General features: G+C 45.4%; 1 protein-coding gene across 2 annotated transcripts in view; it reads right to left on the bottom strand.

Moving 5' to 3' along the window:
- Positions 1 to 25,060, bottom strand: part of LOC137342030 (solute carrier family 2, facilitated glucose transporter member 11-like) — a 39,830-nt gene that overhangs the window by 7,692 nt on the left and 7,078 nt on the right. The window contains exons 3-10 of one of the 2 annotated variants that reach the window (XM_068005635.1): positions 24,536 to 24,634; positions 24,271 to 24,431; positions 22,087 to 22,211; positions 18,616 to 18,745; positions 14,295 to 14,443; positions 12,888 to 13,075; positions 12,006 to 12,116; positions 2,243 to 2,344 (exon numbers count right to left, since the gene is read on the bottom strand). In XM_068005635.1, coding sequence (XP_067861736.1) covers positions 2,243 to 2,344; positions 12,006 to 12,116; positions 12,888 to 13,075; positions 14,295 to 14,443; positions 18,616 to 18,745; positions 22,087 to 22,211; positions 24,271 to 24,431; positions 24,536 to 24,634 — 1,065 coding nt within the window. The remainder of the gene's footprint in view (positions 1 to 2,242; positions 2,345 to 12,005; positions 12,117 to 12,887; positions 13,076 to 14,294; positions 14,444 to 18,615; positions 18,746 to 22,086; positions 22,212 to 24,270; positions 24,432 to 24,535; positions 24,635 to 25,060) is intronic. The other variant, XM_068005636.1, reaches the window with a different exon arrangement.

The raw sequence follows: 25,060 nt of genomic DNA on the forward strand, positions 1-25,060 counted from the left end.
CATGGTGTGAAGCAGAAGACCCGGGAATCCCAGCCCCCAGAAGTTAAAAATAAAAAACCTGTCAAAATGGAGGCCCACAGCCTCCTTGAAAGATTTCACTGACCAAATTGCCTCCTGAGAGCGGATTGGTCACCCGCCCCTTGTCCTGCCTCCGTTAAAACCAGGAGTGGGCGGGTTGGGGTTGGGTTTTACTTTTTTTTTTATTTTACCTTCCCATGTACCCCCAACCCACCCATTCATGGGGTTAAAATTTACCCTATTAACTCACTCCTCTACTGACTGGCAATAGAAAGAAAGACTTGCATTTATATAGCGCCTTTCACGACCTTAGGACGCCCCAAAGTGATTTACAGCCAATGAAGTGTAGTCACTGTTATAATGTAGAAATAGCCCTTTAACCATCTTTACAGCCCTTATCCTTCAACTTCCAGGCAATGTGTGTTAGCTCACTTTTGAGCACCTCCTTCTCTGTCCCTTATTTCTGCATAGACAACTACCACTACCACTGAATTCTTTCTTGCTCCCTCCACTGGTTCCTCTCCTCATTTGCAATCTTGGCATCTAGGACACTAATCACTGACTTACTGACTTTATCCCTGCCACAAAAGGAAATATCTATAAATTTCACCATTGAATCCTCTAGCACTATAACTCTCCTTTTCCTCCCCACTGCTCTTTGTGCTTGTTCTGCTTCACTATTCAAATTCCTTTTCACTTCCTCCTTTTCCTATATCTCTTTTTCCCAGTGTTCTCCTATTTGCTACTTTTGTTTCCTGTGTTACTCTTTTGTTTCAACAAGTTTCCTTACTACCCTTCGCCAGTGTATCACACGCCTCTTTTGTCAGTATATTTAGCCATTACTGCTTTCCCAATGAGTTCCTTTTTTTGCCTTTTGCCCAGTCTAAGCTGTTTCTCCTTCCCTGAACTATACCTGCTCCTTGCTGTATATGAACATATCCTCCATGAATCAGTATCATTCACCAATTCCTACAAACACGTCTACCCTCGTACCTAATTATACTGTCTTTTCTTTCATAACCATGAGTAGCAAACGACATTCACAACAGCATTCTGTCTGAATGCATCTGCTGCGGACAATGTACCTATACACACAAACTATTGCTCTCAAATCCATCTCTTTTTGTTATACTCTTTAAAATCTCTTCAAAGGTCTGAAGCAAGATGCAACAAGGTTTAATAATCTTTAAACAACCAAATCTACAACTTGCTTATAACTTACTGTAACCTTTATATTCTTTCACCAACCTTTATTATCCTATATTTTTGATCAATATAAACCAGAAAAGAAAATCCCATGTCCAAACTAAATTGTGTAATAAAAAAAGAAAAAAACACAATTATGGGGCTGAAATTCTTCGGCTGTTCTGGTAGATGTCCCTGTTCTGGTAGATAACACTGGCAGGAGTCCACCAAAATGGCCACAAACTCCACCTGAACCTGGATATACTGGGAAACGGCCTTGCACAGGGGGCTTCAGCAGGGCCTTGTAAGGGGTGGAGCCTCGGCCTGCCCCTTATAAGGCCATGACATGTTGGGGGCAGGGCCAGGGGTGGGGATTCCCAAGGCTAAGCCTGGGATATGCCACCTCGTGGATCATCAGCCAGTACACCCAGAAGGAAGAGATGTGCCAGCATCATGGATGGTGGAAGTAGGGTGCACATTGGGGGGGTTTGGGATTGCGATATTGACCGGATCCCAAAAAGGTCCATTTTTTAAAAAACATTTTTGTAGAGCAAAAGGGGGCAAGAGGGCTGCCGAAGGAACAGTGGCATGTTTCCGGGGGCCCCCAAACATCCCCACCCTGGCCCAGTCAGCGACACCCCATACTGTGGCCTCGCAGAGCACTTATAGTGAAGCAAGTGCCCACCGGTCCCATGCTATTTGTGTGCCCTCCACATCACCCCACATACTCTGGTGGAGTCAGAACTAGAGGGCACCAGAAGGCATGTGTATTGTGGCCCCCGAGAATATCTGCTCCAACAAATATAGCAGGAAATTAGGGCAACTCTCTGCTACCTCAAACTCTCAAGAATATCACTCCCCTTCACTGAAAGTTCCAACACGAATGTTGATCCCACAATCTGGAAAAGTTTGCAATGAGCCCATCTCACACAAATGCCCCAGATATACGTGTTCCTGGAGGTGGGAATCACATCCTGAAAGGGCACTAATTCCAACCTGACTCCTTTCTTTTAACTGTGAGACAGAGGCTGTGACTTACCTGGAGAGACAAAGAGATGGTGAACAATATTCCACAAATAACCATCGAACTGTAACCTCCCATAAGCAGTATTCTGCGCCCAATCCGATCAATGAACAGGTTCTAATGGAGGAAAACCATTGTTAGTACATGGCGATTCATCACAGCTCCTTCTGCACCCTACCCCAGTGAAAGGAATAAACACTCCTAGGTCTGGTATGGCACACTGCAGATCTGTTAGAAATTCCTACATTGTTCCAGACAATAGCAGAGTACAGAGCTCGGCACAAACCCAATCTCATGATGCAGTGAGTCCTGTTTCTGAAGCCTAGTGTGATCTGCAATTTTATTTGATCTTCTTCAGCCTGTCCAGTCTGGGCCATTTACTCAACAATAAGTTACAGCCTGACCCAGTACTGTAAATAACCCATTCATAGTCCAGTACAGTATGGTTATCCAATCATAGCTTGTCCCAGTACTTTAATCTAATTAAAGAGTGAGAATTGACACTACTGTGTCGGCAGGACTTACAGCAAACAGAGTCTACTTTACTGTAAAACAGTCTATTTACTCAGCAAATAGTCTATTTAAACTGAGTATGTAGGAACTACAGCAAACAGAACTCATGACCGAAACTACAACAGTCTTCCGAGTACAGCAGGATTATTTCTCAAGAAAAATGCAGTGAGTGGAGGATAGTTGCATAATACAAATTATGTGCATAAAATCAGTCCCAGTTATTTACAGCAGTGCGGGCTCCAGACGTGATTGACAAGGGAATTACGCAATCATCTTGATTCTGGCCAGGACTTGTGGTGTCGCTATACGTAGCCAACCTAGTATAGTATGTTAATCCAATAACAGTTTGGCCCAGTACAGTAATTCAATCGCAGCCTAGAACAGTAATTCAATCGCAGCCTAGAACAGTAATTCAATCGCAGCCTAGAACAGTAATTCAATCGCAGCCTAGAACAGTAATTCAATCGCAGACTAGAACAGTAATTCAATCGCAGCCTAGAACAGTAATTCAATCGCAGCCTAGAACAGTAATTCAATCACAGCCTAGAACAGTAATTCAATCACAGCCTAGAACAGTAATTCAATCACAGCCGAGAACAGTAATTCAATCACAGCCTAGAACAGTAATTCAATTACAGGCTAGTACAGTAATTCAATCGCAGCCTAGAACAGTAATTCAATCGCAGCCTAGAACAGTAATTCAATCGCAGCCTAGAACAGTAATTCAATCACAGCCTAGAACAGTAATTCAATCACAGCCTAGTACAGTAATTCAATCGCAGCCTAGAACAGTAATTCAATCGCAGCCTAGAACAGTAATTCAATCACAGCCTAGAACAGTAATTCAATCACAGCCTAGAACAGTAATTCAATTACAGGCTAGTACAGTAATTCAATCACAGCCTAGAACAGTAATTCAATCTCAGCCTAGAACAGTAATTCAATCGCAGCCTAGAACAGTAATTCAATCACAGGCTAGAACAGTAATTCAATTACATGCTAGTACAGTAATTCAATTATAGGCTAGTACAGTAATTCAATCACAGCCTAGAACAGTAATTCAATCGCAGCCTAGTACAGTAATTCAATCACAGCCTAGAACAGTAATTCAATCACAGGCTAGAACAGTAATTCAATTACATGCTAGTACAGTAATTCAATTACAGGCTAGTACAGTAATTCAATCACAGCCTAGAACAGTAATTCAATCGCAGCCTAGAACAGTAATTCAATCGCAGCCTAGAACAGTAATTCAATTACATGCTAGTACAGTAATTCAATCACAGCCTAGAACAGTAATTCAATTACAGGCTAGTACAGTAATTCAATCACAGCCTAGAACAGTAATTCAATCGCAGCCTAGAACAGTAATTCAATCGCAGCCTAGAACAGTAATTCAATCGCAGCCTGGAACAGTAATTCAATTACATGCTAGTACAGTAATTCAATCACAGCCTAGAACAGTAATTCAATTACAGGCTAGTACAGTAATTCAATCACAGCCTAGAACAGTAATTCAATCGCAGCCTAGAACAGTAATTCAATCGCAGCCTAGAACAGTAATTCAATCGCAGCCTGGAACAGTAATTCAATTACATGCTAGTACAGTAATTCAATCACAGCCTAGAACAGTAATTCAATCGCAGCCTAGAACAGTAATTCAATTACAGGCTAGTACAGTAATTCAATCACAGCCTAGAACAGTAATTCAATCACAGCCTAGAACAGTAATTCAATCACAGCCTAGAACAGTAATTCAATTACAGGCTAGTACAGTAATTCAATCACAGCCTAGAACAGTAATTCAATCACAGCCTAGAACAGTAATTCAATTACAGGCTAGTACAGTAATTCAATCGCAGCCTAGAACAGTAATTCAATCACAGCCTGGAACAGTAATTCAATCACAGCCTAGAACAGTAATTCAATCGCAGCCTAGAACAGTAATTCAATCGCAGCCTAGAACAGTAATTCGATCTCAGCCTAGAACAGTAATTCAATCGCAGCCTAGAACAGTAATTCAATCGCAGCCTAGAACAGTAATTCAATCGCAGCCTAGAACAGTAATTCAATTACAGGCTAGTACAGTAATTCAATCACAGCCTAGAACAGTAATTCAATCACAGCCTAGAACAGTAATTCAATTACAGGCTAGTACAGTACAGTACTTCAATTACAGGCTAGTACAGTAATTCAATTACAGCCTAGTACAGTACAGTAATTCAATTACAACCTGGCTCAGTACAGTATGGTAATCTGTAAGATTCGGTAGTTAACATACAACTATAGCAGAATAGATATTCTACAAAAACCAGCTCACTCTTATAGAAATTAGATTAAGCATTAACAAATAAACAGCTAAATCCAGAGAATAGTCAAGTTAGAATGTACCCATAATGCAGAAGGACATAACTGAACAAAAATTGCAATCAAGCTGCTTACAATGGAATATGTCTGAAACCTTGAGCAGCCAAGATAGGCACTGAGAAAGTCCGGAAAGAGAGGCCTTAGCATTCCAGAGCCAGGAGCAAGTGAGATAGGAAACAAGCAGTTGTGGGAGCCTTCATGACAAGTTCACTATAAGCCGGGAGTTCAGACAGCTTGAAGTTGCAGAGAAAGAGGAGTGAAGGCCGGTAGACATTCCGTGGGCTGTGCTCTCTATCCAAGGTTATCCTGTATGTACCCAGCCTGTGGATTATTCTGTATTTACCCAGCCTGTGTATTATTCTGTATTTACTCAGCCTGTGTATTATCCTGTACGTACCCAGCCTGTGTATTATTCTGTATTTACTCAGCCTGTGTATTATCCTGTATGTACCCAGCCTGTGTATTATTCTGTATATACCCAGCCTGTGTATTATCCTGTAATTACCCAGCCTGTGTATTATTCTGCATGTACACAGCCTGTGTATTATTCTGTATTTACCCAGCCTGTGTATTATCCTGTATGTACCCAGCCTGTGTATTATCCTGTATGTACCCAGCCTGTGTATTATTCTGTACATACCCAGCCTGTGTATTATCTTGTATGTACCCAGCTTGTGTATTATTCTGTATTTACCCAGCCTGTGTATTATTCTGTATGTACCCAGCCTGTGTATTATTCTGTATATACCCAGCCAGTGTGTTATCCTGTATTGACCCAGCCTGTGTATTATCCTGTACATACCCAGCCTATGTATTGTCCCGTATGTACCCAGCCTGTGATTTATCCCGTATGTACCCAGCCTGTAGATTATTCTGTATTTACCCAGCCTGTGCATTATTCTGTATTTACCCAGCTTGTGTGTTATCCGGTATGTACCCAGCCTGTGTATTATCCTGTATGTACCCAGCCTGTGTATTATTCTGTATTTACCCAGCCTGTGTATTATTCTGTATTTACCCAGCCTGTGTATTATCCTGTATGTACCCAGCCTGTGTATTATCCTGCATGTACCCAGCCTGTGTATTATCCTGCATGTACCCAGCCTGTGTGTTATCCTGCATGTACGCAGCCTGTGTGTTATCCTGTATGTACCCAGCCTGTGTATTATCCTGCATGTACCCAGCCTGTGTATTATCCTGCATGTACCCAGCCTGTGTGTGATCCTGTATGTACCCAGCCTGTGAGTTATCCTGTATGTACCCAGTCTATGTGATATCCTGTATGTACCCAGCCTGTGTGTTATCCTGTATGTACCCAGCCTGTGAGTTATCCTGTATGAACCCAGCCTGTGTGTTATCCTGTATGTACCCAGCCTGTGTATTATCCTGTATGTACCCAGACTGTGTATTATCCTGTATGTACCCAGCCTGTGTATTATCCTGTATGTACCCAGCCTGTGTAATATTCTGTATACACCCAGCCTGTGTACTATCCTGCATGTACCCAGCCTGTGTGTTATCCTGTATGTACCCAGCCTGTGTGTTATCCTGTATGTACCCAGCCTGTGTGTTATCCTGTATGTACCCAGCCTGTGTGTTATCCTGTATGTACCCAGCCTGTGTATTATCCTGCATGTACCCAGCCTGTGTGTGATCCAGTATGTGCCCAGCCTGTGAGTTATCCTGTATGTACCCAGTCTGTGTGATATCCTGCATGTACCCAGCCTGTGTGTTATCCTGTATGTACCCAGCCTGTGAGTTATCCTGTATGTACCCAGCCTGTGAGTTATCCTGTATGAACCCAGCCTGTGTGTTATCCTGTATGTACCCAGCCTGTGTATTATCCTGCATGTACCCAGCCAGTGTATTATCCTGTATGTACCCAGCCTGTGTATTATTCTGTATTTACCCAGCCTGTATATTATTCTGTATGTACCCAGCCTGTGTGTTATCCTGTATGTACCCAGCCTGAGTATTATTCTGTATGTACCCAGCCTGTGTATTATTCTGTACGTACCCAGCCTGTGTGTTATCCTGTATTTACCAAGCCTGTGTATTAACCTGTACGTACCCAGCCTGTGTATTATCCTGTACGTACCCAGCCTGTGTATTATCCTGTATGTACGCAGCCAGTGTATTATTCTGTATGTGCCCAGCCTGTGTATTATTCTGTATGTACCCAGCCTGTGCATTATCCTGTACATACCCAGCCTGTGTATTATCCTGTATGTACCCAGCCTGTGTATTATCCTGTATGTACCCAGCCTGTGGATTATTCTGTATGTACCCAGCCTGTGTGTTATCCTGTATGTACCCAGCCTGTATATTATTCTGTATGTACCCAGCCTGTGTGTTATCCTGTATGTACCCAGCCTGAGTATTATTCTGTATGTACCCAGCCTGTGTATTATTCTGTACGTACCCAGCCTGTGTGTTATCCTGTATTTACCAAGCCTGTGTATTAACCTGTACGTACCCAGCCTGTGTATTATCCTGTACGTACCCAGCCTGTGTATTATCCTGTATGTACGCAGCCAGTGTATTATTCTGTATGTGCCCAGCCTGTGTATTATTCTGTATGTACCCAGCCTGTGCATTATCCTGTACATACCCAGCCTGTGTATTATCCTGTATGTACCCAGCCTGTGTATTATCCTGTATGTACCCAGCCTGTGGATTATTCTGTATGTACCCAGCCTGTGTGTTATCCTGTATGTACCCAACCTGTGTGTTATCCTGTATGTACCCAGCCTGTGTGTTATCCTGTATGTATCCAGCCTGTGTATTATCCTGCATGTACCCAGCCTGTGTATTATCCTGCATGTACCCAGCCTGTGTATTATCCTGTATGTACCCAGCCTGTGTATTATCCTGTATGTACCCAGCCTGTGTATTATCCTGTACGTACCGAGCCTGTGTATTATCCTGTATGTACCCAGCCTGTGTATTATCCTGTATGTACCCAGCCTGTGTATTATTCTGTATTTACCCAGCCTGTATATTATCCTGTATGTACCCAGCCTGTGTGTTATCCTGTATGTCCCCAGCCTGTATATTATCCTGTATGTACCCAGCCTGTGTGTTATCCTGTATGTCCCCAGCCTGTGTATTATCCTGTATGTACCCAGCCTGTGTATTATTCTGTATTTACCCAGCCTGTGTATTATCCTGTATGTACCCAGCCTGTGTATTATCCTGCATGTACCCAGCCTGTGTATTATCCTGCATGTACCCAGCCTGTGTGTTATCCTGTATGTACGCAGCCTGTGTGTTATCCTGTATGTACCCAGCCTGTGTATTATCCTGCATGTACCCAGCCTGTGTATTATCCTGCATGTACCCAGCCTGTGTGTGATCCTGTATGTACCCAGCCTGTGAGGTATCCTGTATGTACCCAGTCTATGTGATATCCTGTATGTACCCAGCCTGTGTGTTATCCTGTATGTACCCAGCCTGTGAGTTATCCTGTATGAACCCAGCCTGTGTGTTATCCTGTATGTACCCAGCCTGTGTGTTATCCTGTATGTACCCAGACTGTGTATTATCCTGTATGTACCCAGCCTGTGTGTTATCCTGTATGTACCCAGCCTGTGCATTATTCTTTATTTACCCAGCCTGTGTATTATCCTGTATGCACACAGCCTGTGTATTATCCTGTATGTACCCAGGCTGTGTATTATCCTGTATGTACCCAGCCTGTGTATTATCCTGTATGTACCCAGCCTGTGTAATATTCTGTATACACCCAGCCTGTGTACTATCCTGCATGCACCCAGCCTGTGTGTTATCCTGTATGTACCCAGCCTGTGTGTTATCCTGTATGTACCCAGCCTGTGTGTTATCCTGTATGTACCCAGCCTGTGTGTTATCCTGTATGTACCCAGCCTGTGTATTATCCTGCATGTACCCAGCCTGTGTGTGATCCAGTATGTGCCCAGCCTGTGAGTTATCCTGTATGTACCCAGTCTGTGTGATATCCTGCATGTACCCAGCCTGTGTGTTATCCTGTATGTACCCAGCCTGTGAGTTATCCTGTATGTACCCAGCCTGTGAGTTATCCTGTATGAACCCAGCCTGTGTGTTATCCTGTATGTACCCAGCCTGTGTATTATCCTGCATGTACCCAGCCAGTGTATTATCCTGTATGTACCCAGCCTGTGTATTATTCTGTATTTGCCCAGCCTGTATATTATCCTGTATGTACCCAGCCTGTGTGTTATCCTGTATGTACCCAGCCTGAGTATTATTCTGTATGTACCCAGCCTGTGTATTATTCTGTACGTACCCAGCCTGTGTGTTATCCTGTATTTACCAAGCCTGTGTATTAACCTGTACGTACCCAGCCTGTGTATTATCCTGTACGTACCCAGCCTGTGTATTATCCTGTATGTACGCAGCCAGTGTATTATTCTGTATGTGCCCAGCCTGTGTATTATTCTGTATGTACCCAGCCTGTGTATTATCCTGTACATACCCAGCCTGTGTATTATCCTGTATGTACCCAGCCTGTGTATTATCCTGTATGTACCCAGCCTGTGGATTATTCTGTGTTTACCCAGCCTGTGTATTATTCTGTATGTACCCAGCCTGTGTGTTATCCTGTATGTACCCAGCCTGTGTGTTATCCTGTATGTACCCAGCCTGTGTGTTATCCTGTATGTACCCAGCCTGTGTATTATCCTGTATGTACCCAGCCTGTGTATTATTCTGTATGTACCCAGCCTGTGTGTTATCCTGTATGTACCCAGCCTGTGTGTTATCCTGTATGTACCCAGCCTGTGTGTTATCCTGTATGTACCCAGCCTGTGTATAATCTTGTATGTACCCAGCCTGTGTATTATTCTGTAATAACCCAGCCTGTGTATTGTCATGTATGTACCCAGCCTGTGTATTATCCTGTACATACCCAGCCTGTGTATTATCCTGTATGTACCCAGGCTGTGTATTATCCTGTATGTACGCAGCCTGTGTATTATTCTGTATGTACCTAGCCTCTGTATTATTCTGTATGTACCCAGCCTGTGTATTATTCTGTATATACCCAGCCTGTGTATTATCCTGTATGTACCCAGCCTGTGTATTATTCTGTATGTACCCAGCCTGTGTATTATTCTGTATGTACCCAGCCTGTGTATTATCATGTATGTACCCAGCCTGTGTATTATCCTGTATGTACCCAGCCTGTGTATTATCCTGTATGTACGCAGCCTGTGTATTATTCTGTATGTACCCAGCCTGTGTATTATTCTGTATATACCCAGTCTGTGTATTATCTTGTATGTACCCAGCCTGTGTATTATTCTGTATGTACCCAGCCTGTGTATTATAATGTATGTACCCAGCCTGTGTATTATCCTGTGCATACCCAGCCTGTGTATTATCCTGTATGTATCCAGCCTGTGTATTATCCTGTATGTACCCAGCCTGTGTATTCTACTGTATTTACCCAGCCTGTATATTATCCTGTATGTACCCAGCCTGTGTGTTATCCTGTATGTCCCCAGCCTGTGTATTATTCTGTATGTACCCAGCCTGTGTATTATTCTGTACGTCCCCAGCCTGTGTGTTATCCTGTATTTACCAAGCCTGTGTATTAACCTGTACGTACCCAGCCTGTGTATTATCCTGTATGTACCCAGCCTGTGTGTTATCCTGTATGTCCCCAGCCTGTGTGTTATCCTGTACGTACCCAGTCTGTGTATCATCCTGTATGTACTCAGCCTGTGTATTATCCTGTATGTACCCAGCCTGTGTATTATTCTGTATTTACCCAGCCTGTATATTATCCTGTATGTACCCAGCCTGTGTGTTATCCTGTATGTACCCAGCCTGTGTATTATTCTGTATGTACCCAGCCTGTGTGTTATCCTGTACGTACCCAGCCTGTGTATCATCCTGTATGTACCCAGCCTGTGTATTATCCTGTATGTACCCAGCCTGTGTATTATTCTGTATTTACCCAGCCTGTATATTATCCTGTATGTACCCAGCCTGTGTGTTATCCTGTATGTACCCAGCCTGTGTATTATTCTGTATTTACCCAGCCTGTATATTATCCTGTATGTACCCAGCCTGTGTGTTATCCTGTATGTACCCAGCCTGTGTATTATCCTGTACTTACCCAGCCTGTGTGTTATCCTGTATGTCCCCAGCCTGTGTATTATTCTGTATTTACCCAGCCTGTATATTATCCTGTATGTACCCAGCCTGTGTGTTATCCTGTATGTACCCAGCCTGTGTATTATTCTGTATTTACCCAGCCTGTATATTATCCTGTATGTACCCAGCCTGTGTGTTATCCTGTATGTACCCAGCCTGTGTATTATCCTGTACTTACCCAGCCTGTGTGTTATCCTGTATGTCCCCAGCCTGTGTATTATTCTGTATTTACCCAGCCTGTATATTATCCTGTATGTACCCAGCCTGTGTGTTATCCTGTATGTACCCAGCCTGTGTATTATTCTGTATTTACCCAGCCTGTATATTATCCTGTATGTACCCAGCCTGTGTGTTATCCTGTATGTACCCAGCCTGTGTTTTATCCTGTACTTACCCAGCCTGTGTGTTATCCTGTATGTCCCCAGCCTGTGTATTATTCTGTATGTCCCCAGCCTGTGAGTTATCCTATACGTACTTAGACTGTGTGTTATTCCGTATGTATTCGGCCTGTGCAATACCCTGTGGAATCTGAAAAGTGGAGGGTCACAGTAATTTTACGTTGTTACTCGGTACACTGACTGATCAAGCGGCAAAATTAAAGATGGTGAAACGGTCTGACACTGGTGCCGTCCTGCTCACCTGTGATTCATGTGGGAAAAGGAGGGAGTTTAGGATATCAAATAAATCACAACAGAAATTGTTTCACAGTGAATTAGAGGAGAATTAAAACAGGACGTACACTTGTTAGTGAAGTGATGAACTCACAGCACCCTGTTCCAATTGTGGCATATTGAATCTTTTCATGGGGAATTCCTGCAGCACGAAACACATACACAGCATAGTAATATGTCTGGTGAGAAAAAAGGCATTAAACGTTGAGTCCAACAAAATATATCCAGGGTCTGTTAATACACTGGACATGCAGTAAGTATATATAATGTATATACAATTCTGAGTCCAACTATAATATATGCAAGTGTCCGTTAATCCACTGGGACATTATTTTTTTCTATAAGAATATACAGGGTCTGCTATTTCCTGCAATGTGGTGCTTGTTTGTATATATTTATATTAGTGTACATCCCAAGGCATTGCTCACAGCGAGACATAAAGAACTTAAAGCCAGTTCACAGGTGCTGCTTAGGTACACAACAGAAGGGTTTTGGGGGAGAGGGGTGGTGGACGACTTGGCAGTGGGGAAAAGGCCAGGGGTGAGAGCAGAAAGAGGTGGCAGGAACGATCAGGGAGCAGTGAGGGGTAAAGGCATGGGCATTTGGAACAAGAAAGACTTTTACAGATAGATTGCTTTACAGACAGAGTCTGCCATCCCGTGACTTGCAGTGTGTTATCTGGGGATCTAGTATTTCCTGTTATCCTGCCTGCAGCACCTGGCTGTTATCCTGACCACACTGCTAGACTGGTACAATGTGGTTTCGCGCCTGATGATGGAATGCAGACATAAGGCCAAAAGCACAACACAGCCTTTTGGCAACCAGCTCAGGATCGCTAAACCGAGGGCCAAGTCATCGTGTACTCTGCTGAAAGTTTACACCGGCACCAGAGGGGTTTATTTTTAAAGTTTTAGGAGCTAAGCTTCCAGTGGATCTCAAGTCCTACTTACGGCGTCGTTCCCACATAACTGTACGGCACTGCCCAGCACGAAGGTAATGATCAGCTGCCATCGGACAGAGCGGTCTCGGAACAGGTCCCACAGTCCCTTTGCCCTTTGACCTTCGAGCGCAGCTTGCTCCTCCAGCAGTTCATCCATTTCCGCAGTGAGGTCGACGTCGCCGCGTAATCTCCTCAACGCTGCGGAAACGGAAAGGGTGATTGCTATTGGCAACCAGAGGGCCAATCAGACCTTATTAATCCTTTCCCCACCAACTATGGAAGTTATCTGTCTTATCGTGCCCTCTTCAGAGATTCCAATCAGATAACTTCTCTTTAAAGGCTCCAGATCAGTCTCAAAATGATTTGAAAGAAGCAGGTTGATGAAACAGTAACTGGAGCCAGGCAGGATTTTCATAACTGTACGTTCAATTCGGAAAGCTGCCAACCAGAGGCATATCTGAGCAAATCATGCAGCATACTCGTATTTGAATTGAGTGACTTGATTCCTCCCTCAAGCAAGCCACCCAGCAAGCAACTGAAGTATTGTTGCAACATTGTGTCGGATTAAATTGGGTTTACTCTTTCATAGAATTGAACAAACCAATACCAAGCTAAATCCGGAATAAAAATATCTTGTTTTCTTACAGTCCCCATCCAGCTGACTTTCCCCCGCTTTTTTTTGATAACACAAGCAGATATCCCAGGTGTTGCTCACAAAGATTTAAAGGTTATACCATGGCAAGAGGGAGGGGAGAGAAGAGCACATTTCCACCGAAAGAATTTGTGAAGAAGTTTACAAGAGAAGCATTCAGAGACAATGAAGTGAATGTTTTTTTGATTGAGTCCTGGAGAACATATAGCATCTTCCTTAACCATTGCAGGTAGATAATTAAAGAAATAAATTTGTTCCCTTCGCAAACCACAGTTATAAAAATGAATAAATCTGTGCAAATATTATGAGGAAAGGATGGCTTACAGAGGAAAAGAGTAGCTCAGAATGTTAAAGGTGGCTCAACACCAAGTGGCTGCAGAATGCCAGTGATAGTCATATCCCAAGAATGAATTTTTAAAAGAACAGCTGGTCTCAGCAGCTGGAGCAATGAGGGCTCTATAAGTGAGCTGCTAGGCTAGGGAGAAGCAAAAATCATCAGTCAGGGACTCAGACAACTGCTGGAAATGTGAATGCGTGGATGACAAGTGAGGACATGATCTGCCTCATAACCAAACAGCCTGCTGAGCCCACTATAGGTGAGGACTATAGGCAGGTGTGATCCACATTGCAAGTATTCAGTAGCGGAGCAGAGAAAATGGAAACAGTTTTCTCTTTTACCACTGGAGTAATTTCTATTCTAGCTCTCTCCAGGATCCCCGAGACAATGGGCAAAACTATTTATTCTCTCCTCTCTGAATCACTTACCCTTCATGCACAAGTCATTGTTCTCCCTGTCAATCAGCAGGTACCTGGGGCTCTCTGGGCACCACGGCAGAGTGATGAGCTGGATCAGAGCTGGAACGGCACATGACGACAGCAGTAGAGGCCACAATTCTTCACTGCCCAAAATCTCTCTGCAATTAATATTATAAAACGGCTTCACTTCTTTATGAATACACCTTGCGCTACCAACACAATCAACCAATATAGTCACACCATGCACAGAAGATCAGCAGTGAGTGGAGATCTGTGATGGGACAATATTGGAATACTGGCCCTCCCAGCGATGGCCACATCCCGAAGAATTATTTTAAAAATTATACTGATATAGAATATATATATGGACTGAACATTTCCCAGTTATTAACTGAAATTTATTGCTAGATATATTTGTAGTAAACGCATCAAACTTTTTAATCCGCACATTGGCAATTATCATCCACACCAACAATCTCACCAGAGCAGCTTGGGTAAGCTATGCACTCCCGCTGACCTCTCCTTAAATATGTGGTGTTCCTTCACTCATTATCTTCACAGTGCCAGAGGAGTCAAAGGTGAAAGTGGTATCTCGACACTGGGGAGTGGATGTTTCGCAGAAGTCAGAACCTGGCCCGTGAGCCCCTGGCTTCAAAGGGAAGGATGCTGGATGAGCAGCACATTCACAGAGGCTCTGAGGACCATTCGGGGGACTTGAGGCTCGTGTGAAGAGCACTGGGATGTTTTCCTACGTTAAAGGCGCTAGATAAATGCTTGTAAATTGTTGTTGAGGCAGATAACAGGGGTCACGGACACCTTTGGTGCAAATATCCAAGAAAGACGCAATGCAGCGCTACCAGGAGTGGGCGATGACATCACAAACATTTGCACCCACTCCCTGACAGAGAGGCCTCCAGACCAGTCAGTACATCCAATGAGGATGTTTTGTCCACAGTCTTGGGGAACCATTTGAACAGAATGATGAAATATGACTTCCAAAAGCTACGGAGCAACATTTTTCAGTGTCTGCGGGATCTATCCGACACCATCAGGCCTGCCCTCCCGCTGGTCAGTGGACACTCAGATCCAGGACCCAGAATGAACCAGTGGCGTAACTAGAGTCTGCCTTCATGATGCCATCCTCTCTCTCTTGGGACAGTCCATGTGACCTTTGTAGCTGGCCTCCTTAGATGGCTGCTCATGTGGGTGTCAGGATACGGGACCAGGATGCCCATGCACCTGTAGAAGAGTCCTCCCGGGACTCAGAAGTCTTGAGATGAGAACCACCTTGGTCCCATGTGGTTCATGATACCACAGTGCAGCCAAGCACCACAGGTGTCCCTGTCCCTCAGGTAGCACCTCTGTACCATACCAAGACAGGCTTAAGCACCAAAAGGCACCAGGGGTAGGTACAGTGATAATGAGAAGTATGTATGTGCACAGTAAAACCACCTCGTGATATGAAGTTCAGTGTTCCGAAGTAAATCTGTTCTCTGTTTTTTGGGCCTGGGAGGATGTTTGGAGGTCATTTTGCAATAGAAGACAGTTCCTTCTATGCCTCCTTACTGAACCGTTGCCTCTTTAAATAGGCTTCTTCTGAGACATCATTAAAGGAGTGGATTCGTCTGTAGGCTCTGATGTACGTACCTCCTAGTCAGTCTTCTCCTTTAGATTAACCTTATCCTACATGGCTCAGTCAATTCCTCTCCCTCCTGTTCCTGTCCTGCCTCCGCCATAAGGCGATATATAGGAATGGACATATTGAACCCCATTGTAAAGGATCGATGACAGAAGGGTGGGAAGAGGAAGATTTTTCTAATCACTTCCGTCAAAGCTGATGTTCCCCCTCCCCTTCAAATCTACCGTCATTACCCCCCTCCTCAAAAAACTCACCCTTGACCCCTCTGTCCTTGCAAACTACCGCCCCTTCTCCAACCTCCCTTTCCTCTCCAAAGTCCTTGAACGTGTTGTCGCCTCCCAAATCCGTGCCCATCTTTCCCACAACTCCATGTTTGAACCCTCCAATCAGGTTTCTGCCCCTGCCACAGTACTGAAACAGCTCTTATCAAAGTCACAAAGTCCTGTATGACTGTGACTGTAGTAAACTGTCCCTCCTCATCCTTCTTGACCTGTCTGCAGTCTTTGACACGGTTAACCACACCATCTCTCCTCCATTGTCCAGTTGGGTGGGACTGCCCTTGCCTGGTTCCATTCCTATCTATCCAGTCGTAACCAGAGAATCTCCTGCAATGGCTTCTCTTCCCGCTCCCACACTGTTGCCTCTGGAGTCCCCCAAGGATCTATCCTTGGCCCCCTCTTATGTTTCATCTACATGCTGCCCCTTGGCAACATCATCCGAAAACACAATATCAGGTTCCACATGTACGCTGACGACACTCAGCTCTACCTCACCTCCACCTCCCTCGACCCCTCCACTCCCTCTGATTTGTCACACTACTTGTCCAAGCAGAAATTTCCTCTAATTAAATATTGGGAAGACCGAAGCCATTGTCTTTGGTCCTCGCCACAAACTCTGTTCCCTAGCCACCAACTCCATCACTCTCCCTGGCCACTGCTGAGGCTGAACCAGACTGTTCTCGACCTTAGCGTCCCATGTGACCTTCTGACCACATATCCACTCCATCACCAAGACCGCCTACTTCCACCTCTGTAACATCGCCCCGTCTCCGCCCTGCCTCAGCTCATCTGCTGCTGAAACCCTCATCCATGCCTTTGTTACCTCTAGACTCGACTATTCCAATGCTCCGTTCAGTCCGCAAGCATGACCCTGAGCTTCCAGTCGCTTGCCATTTTAATTCCCCGTCCCATTCCCACTATGACCGCTCTGGCTTCGGCCTCCTACATTGTTCTAATGAAGCTCGAGGAACGGCACCTCATCTTTTGATTGGGCACTTTACAACCTTCTGGACTCAACATTGATTTCAATAATTTCAGATCACAACCACTGCTCTCATTTTTTCGGACAGCAGATGCTGCTAATGGTTCTGCTGTTACCATTTACAGCTCCTCTAGACACATTTTTTGATTATTTACTTGTCTCATTCCCACCCTCCTTTTGCCTTGCACCATCATCCCTTTTGTCATTTAATCACTCCTCACCTCCACCTTATCACAGACCTTCCCCTTTGTTCTTTCCTCCCCTCCCCCCTTTCCCTGGCTCTGTACTTGCCTAAAAACTATTAAATCTCTAACTTCTTGCAGTTCTGACGAAAGGTCATCGACCTGAAACTTTAACTCTGTTTCTCTCTCCACAGATGCTGAGTATTTCCAGAATTTTCTGTTTTTATTTCAGATTTCCAGATTCTGCAGTATTTTGCTTTTGTTTTTATGCCAATGTTCTCCTCTGGCCGACCTCTCACTTTGCACGCTCCATAAACTTGAGCTCATCCAAAACTGCTGCCCGTATCTTAACTCGCACCAAGTTCCGTTCACCCAACACCCACTGTGCTCGCTGACCTACATTGGCTCCCAGTCAGGGAACGCCTTGATTTTAAAATTCTCATCCTTGTTTTCAAACCCTTCCATGGACTAACCCCTCCCTATCTCTGTAACCTCCTCCAGCCCTACAACCCTCAGAGATCCCTGCACTCCTCCAATTCTGCCTTTAGCTGACTGGGCCCTGGGCTCTGGAATTCCTTCCCTAAAACTCTCTGCCTCTCTACCTCTCTCTCCTACTTAAGACGCTCTTTAAAACCTATCTCTTTGACCAAGCTTTTGGTTACCTGTCCTAATATCTCCTTATGTGGTTTGGTGTCAAATTTTGTTTGATAACTCTCCTATGAAGTGTCTTGGGACGATTTACTACATTAAAGGCACTATAGAAATGCAAGTTGTTGTTGTTTCAGACAAAGTTTGTGGCCGTACAAAGCACGTGTACTCAGCCACTTCCTGATTTGACAAGTCATGCAGGTAACTCATCCCCTCTTTTCAACAGGCTTAACTCAAGTCAGGTCTAGCCCTGATGTATTTCTAGGGACAGCTCCTCTTTCCCTCATTATCCTCTCATTTGCATACATACACCACTTGGGGGTGGGGGGTGTAGGGAGGGGGCCCATCTTCCGCCAGCAGCCAGTTCTACCGGATTTAACGTATTTTAGAACAGGTGTAACCCTGGCGTTTCTGAGTTAAGCATCTAATTCTGCTCCCCCCACACCAGAACTACACCACATTCGCATCAAAAATAAAAATCAGAATTTCGGGCCCTGTGCTTTTATTCAGGGTTTTGTCAGAAACACATACCACACACGCCTAGCATTGTAAAACTGCACTAAGCGCAGATATTGTAAAATAAGAATAATAGTGGACTTACCTAAGTCCGATGGTCTGTCCCACCACTAATCCAGCTGCAGTGAATGGAGCAAATGACAGGGCCACTAAGCCTCGTATTTTTTTTGGTGCACTCTCTCCGAGATACATAGGGTTAACGTTCATTCCCACACCTCAGAGCAAAAGGAAAAATCAAATTCACGAGTGACGGTTACAGAGCCAAACATTCTTGTCCACTTTCATTACTAGTTTGGGGCTTACTGTTACTGAATTTTCGCAACACTGCAATTCAATCTGTAAATCTGATTGCAAGGTATTTTATGATGCACTAGTTTTGTGCTTGGATATTAGCTGTATAGAATCATAGATTCCTACAGCACAGAAGGAGGCCATTTGGCCCATTGTGCCCATTCCAGCTCTTTGAAAGAGCTATCAAATTAGTCCCACTGCCCTGCTCTTTCCCCATAGCCCTGCAAATTTTTCCTTTTCAAGTATACATCCAATTCTCTTTTGAAAGTTATTACTGAATCTGCTTCCACCGCCCTTTCAGGCAGTGCATTCCAGATCATGACAACATTTATATAAATTATGGGATTTTTTCACCTCAGCTTCCACATGTTGCCCCCACCCTTTGGTACCTCAGCTAAGAAGTTATTCTTTACCTGCGAGCACAGGAAGTGAGCATTGGCAAGCTATTTGATTGGTGTGCTCCCAAGTGGGCTGAGGCCGTTTGCCACACCCTTACAATTGACAACAGCTTACTTAGCAGTGAACCTCTCCTTTTGACCATGCTGGCTAAATATATATTGTACGTGATGGATTTTCTGTTTCCAGCTTTGAAAAACAAGACTGTCAAAAACAGTACAGTGACCAGCAGAGGGCAATGCCTCATTCTGAGGGGACAGACCAGTTAACAACCATCATGTGTTCAGTGTAGAAGGAGGCCATTTGTCCCATTGAGCCTCTCCCTGTGTTTGGAAGACTTGCAAAGGTATCCTCAATCAAGCTTTCAGTCAATCAGACTGTTGTAAATGTGGGTAGCTGTGTGGAGCAAGATTTGCCAGGGTCCTCACTCCTGATCACTGTCAGGTGACTCTGTCAAGTGATGTCCTGCCCACGGTTGCCAGGGTTCCTCTGCATGACGCGGTGTGAATACAATCTTTGGGATAGAAATTTGTCTTGGTGGGATCGTAAAGCAGGCAGTATCGTAGCAGCCGCAAGTTATACGCCCATTATATCCCCACCCGTTATACTCCCCACCGGTTATATCCCCACCCGTTATACTCCCCGCCGGTTATATCCCCACCCGTTATATCCCCACCCGTTATATCCCCACCCGTTATACTCCCCACCGGTTATATCCCCACCGGTTATATCCCCACCGGTTATATCCCCACCCGTTATATCCCCACCCGTTATATCCCCACCCGTTATACTCCCCGCCAGTAATATCCCCACCCGTTATACTCCCCACCCGTTATATCCCCACCCGTTATATCCCCACCCGTTATATCCCCACCCGTTATACTCCCCACCGGTTATATCCCCACCCGTTATATCCCCACCCGTTATATCCCCACCTGTTATACTCCCCACCGGTTATACTCCCCACCGGTTATATCCCCACCCGTTTTATCCCCACCCGTTATACTCCCCGCCAGTTATATCCCCACCCGTTATACTCCCCGCCAGTTATATCCCCACCCGTTATATCCCCACCCGTTATATCCCCACCCGTTATACTCCCCACCGGTTATATCCCCACCCGTTATATCCCCACCCGTTATACTCCCCACCCGTTATACTCCCCACCGGTTATATCCCCACCCGTTATATCCCCACCCGTTATACTCCCCGCCAGTTATATCCCCACCCGTTATATCCCCACCCGTTATATCCCCACCCGTTATACTCCCCACCGGTTATATCCCCACCCGTTATACTCCCCACCCGTTATACTCCCCACCGGTTATATCCCCACCCGTTATATCCCCACCCGTTATATCCCCACCCGTTATACTCCCCACCGGTTATATCCCCACCCGTTATATCCCCACCCGTTATACTCCCCACCCGTTATACTCCCCACCGGTTATATCCCCACCCGTTATATCCCCACCCGTTATACTCCCCGCCAGTTATATCCCCACCCGTTATATCCCCACCCGTTATATCCCCACCCGTTATACTCCCCACCGGTTATATCCCCACCCGTTATACTCCCCACCCGTTATACTCCCCACCGGTTATATCCCCACCCGTTATATCCCCACCCGTTATATCCCCACCCGTTATACTCCCCACTGGTTATATCCCCACCCGTTATATCCCCACCCGTTATATCCCCACCCGTTATATCCCCACCCGTTATACTCCCCACCGGTTATATCCCCACCCGTTATATACCCACCCGTTATACTCCCTGCCGGTTATATCCCCACCCGTTATATCCCCACCCGTTATATACCCTCTCGTTATATCCCCACCCGTTATATCCCCACCGGTTATACTCCCTACCGGTTATATCCCCACCCGTTATATCCCCACCCGTTATACCCCCTGCCCGTTATACTCCCCACCCTTTATACTCCCTGCCCATTATATCCCTGCCCGTTATACTCTCGCCCGTTATACTCCCCACCCTTTATATCCACGCCCATTATATCCCCACCCGTTATATTCCTCGCCCGTCATACATCTGTCCGTAATACTCGTTGCCCATTATATCCCTGCCAGTTATAACCTCGCCCGTTACACTCCACGGCCATTATATCTCTGCCCGTTACACTCCACGCCTGTTATACTCCCCCGCCCATTATATTCCCCGCCCATTATACTCCCCGCCCATTATACTCCTTGCCCATTATAATCTCCGCTTGGTATTCAGTCCTATTGAAGGCAATGGGACTGAATAACGGGCAGGAATATAATGGGTGGGGATATAACGGGCGGGGAATATAACAGGCGGGGAGTATAGGGGCAGGGATATAACGGGCGGGGATATAATGGGTGGGGAGTATAACGGGCAGGGATATAACGGGTGGGGAGTATAACCGGCGAGGAGTATAAGGGGCGGGGATATAACGGGCGGGGATATAACAGGCGGGGATATAACCGGTGGGGAGTATAATGGGCAGGGATATAACGGGCGGGGATATAACGGGCGGGGATATAACGGGCGGGGATATAAGGGGCGGGTATATAATGGGCGGGGAGTATAAGGGGCAGGGATATAATGGGCGGGGATGTAACGGGCGGGGATATAACGGGCGGGGATATAACGGGCGGGGATATAACAGGCGGGGATATAACGAGAGGGTATATAACGGGCGGGGATATAACGGGTGGGGAGTATAAGGGGCAGGGATATAACGGGCAGGGAGTATAAGGGCAGGGATATAACGGGCGGGGATATAACGAGAGGGTATATAACGGGCAGCCAAGACGATACCTTACATTTTGTGATGTCGCCCAAGGCCAATTTTTACCCCCTACTTTGTTCGAAGAAAGGTACCTGAGTTTATTCCAGAAAAAAGTCTCCCGATTATGATCAACTCAAAGGATTTGGCTGATCTGCTCAGCCCCATCAGCAGAGCACCAATGAGTACGAAAGCATTACTCAGCAACAGCGAATTTCTCCTGAGAGAGAAAACAGTCATGAAAGTCAGCCAGTAAAGTGTGCTGGAAGCACCTCCATTTCACGGTAATTGCAACAAGTTCCACTCAGAAAATTTTCACCAGATTTTACCCATTCAAATCAATGGAACTGAATTTTTCATAACTGCAAGCAATTTCTCTAATGAGTAAATGTACCAAGAGCCTCAGTGCAGACAGTGATATCCAGGAGAGATGGCCCATGGTCTAATAAATATTGTAGTACTGTACCTTTTGGAAAGGCACTATACTGAGACTTACAGTTTCTGTATCTAAAATGTGGAGATTAGGAGCAGTTTATTCCCATATATCAAACTTGTCCCTTAATGGTGAATGGAGAATTCATGATGGTCGCAAACGAGGAGGACAAGGAGTAGGAGGCTCGCACTTTCCCCCAGATACCTTCAGCTCACCCTTACAACAAGGACAAGGAGAAGGAGAAGGAGAAGAGGAACATTATCATCTCATCTTTCTAAGCACAGTAAGATCTACTCTCTCCCTCTTGTCCAAGTAGCTTTCTTGGACAACAGCTAGCTGTGGGAGAGCAAGAGGGAAGAGGAGAAGAAACAACAACTAAGAAAAACCATACAGCGAAAGTCCTGGAGAGAAGGAGGAAAAGAACAACAGTTTTACGCCCTTGACAATCTGGATTCGCTCTGAACCTTATCTGACTGTGAATAAACTATTGCCTGGGTACAAGATAGTTACAGGGCAATGATACCACACAAGGGTTTTAATAACATCAGAGACCAGAGGAGAAAGGGTGAGAGTGATTTGCATGTTATCTGGGCAGTAAGATTGCAGTTCCTGTCAAAATGGACCACCTCACACTTATCTATATTGAAATTAATTTGTCCATTACAAGCCCATTCTGGAAGTTTATTAATGTCTTCATGTATTTTGTCGCAATTCTCCTCAGTATTAACTGTACTCCCCAATTTGATGTCGTCCGCAAATTTTGAAATTGTACTTCCGATTCCCGTGTCCAAATGATTAGACGGACTGCAAGAGACATGTTTCTAAAATCGTTGGGGGATATTTAGTCTGGACCATAGTGTAAAATGGGCGATATCGAACTGATCACCCGATTAACGCACCTTCTCAATTGACACCCTCCACCCGATTGATACCCTCTGCCCGATTGATGCCCCTGCCCGATTGACACCCTCCGCCCAATTGACGCCCCCGCCCGATTGATACCCTCCGCCCAACTGATGCCCCTGCCCGATTGACACCCTCCGCCCAATTGACGCCTCTGCCCGATTGACACCCTCCGCCCGATTGACACCCTGCCTGATTGACACCCTCCGCCCAATTGACACCCTCTGCCCGATTGACACCCTCCGCCCGATTGACACCCTGCCTGATTGACACCCTCCGCCCAATTGACACCCTCTGCCCGATTGACACCCTCCGCCCGATTGACACCCTCTGCCCAATTGACACCCTCTGCCCGATTGACACCCTCCGCCCGATTGACACCCTGCCTGATTGACACCCTCCGCCCAATTGACACCCTCTGCCCGATTGACACCCTCCGCCCGATTGACACCCTCTGCCCAATTGACACCCTCCGCCCGATTGACACCCTCTGCCCAATTGACACCCTCCGCCCAATTGACACCCTCCGCCCGATTGACACCCTCTGCCCAATTGACACCCTCTGCCCAACTGACAACTCCGCCCAATTGATGCCCCCACCCGATCGATGCCCCCACCCAATTGACATTACTCTCCCGGTAGACTCCTCACCTGATTTGCACCTCCGCCCAATTGACGCCCCCGCCCGACTGATGCCCCCGCCCAACTGACACACCCACCCGACTGACACACCCGCCCGACTGACACTCCCCGCCCGAAATAAAAATGGAGAGTGTTGTAAAGCGGGCTGCCACTCGCAATCACCTTTTGCACAAAGTCAAGATCCACCCTGTTGAGTTTTTCCCTGCGGTTTGTGCAAGACCTGACCTGGACGTGACATTTCTTGGCAATGAATAGACTGATTATCGGGGTTTAACCCTAGCATTTGCCCTGTAGTTCGTACCTTCCATACGTTATGGCCATGGGTCCAGCGATAAGTGCCCCGACCAATCCTCCAAAAGAATAAGTGGACACGGTAAAGCTCCAGAGAAGTGTGATGACCCAGCTCTCCAGCTGCGTGCCGTAACGCTCGGCCCAGGTCTCATTGATAAACTTTTGGATGAACTGTCATTTTGAGGAGAAAAAAAAAGATGGATTTAGTTTTAAATATGACATTAAAAATATGGAGACAACCAACTTTTTCAAGTTGACCATTACTCTGGACTCACAGTTGTTGGAGCATTGATGATTGTCAGATTGAGCCCATATTGAAAGGTGCCACCAATACAGGCAGCAAAGATAGTCAGGAGGAGACCTCTGCTCTGCAGCTACACGGGCACAAATGAAATAGAAAGGATTACTTTACAGTAAGGCTTATTTATATTGAAAGAAAAAAAAAGCTGCCATTTATGTAGGGCATTTCACATCCCCATTTGGATGTCCCAAAGCCCTTCACAGCTAATGAAGTATATTTTGAAGTGTAGTCACTGTTATAATGTAGGCAGATGTGGCAGCCAATTTGTTCACTGACTTGTCAGCTTATTAAAAATGAGTAACACTTTCTAATTTTGGATAGCAAGTTTGCTTTATTTTTGCTTATGGTATTGTTTTTGCTGTATTCTTTGGCGCTGATCGTGCCTGATATTTGTTCTTTTGCATTGCAAGAGTCTTATTTTCAAGTCTGCTTATTTCAACAATCTTTCTTTCACCTGCTATTTCACTTGCAGCAACCAAAGTGGACATGATGGGAATCA

This window comes from Heptranchias perlo, chromosome 25 (assembly GCF_035084215.1).
Source record: "Heptranchias perlo isolate sHepPer1 chromosome 25, sHepPer1.hap1, whole genome shotgun sequence".
Lineage (NCBI taxonomy): Eukaryota > Metazoa > Chordata > Chondrichthyes > Hexanchiformes > Hexanchidae > Heptranchias > Heptranchias perlo.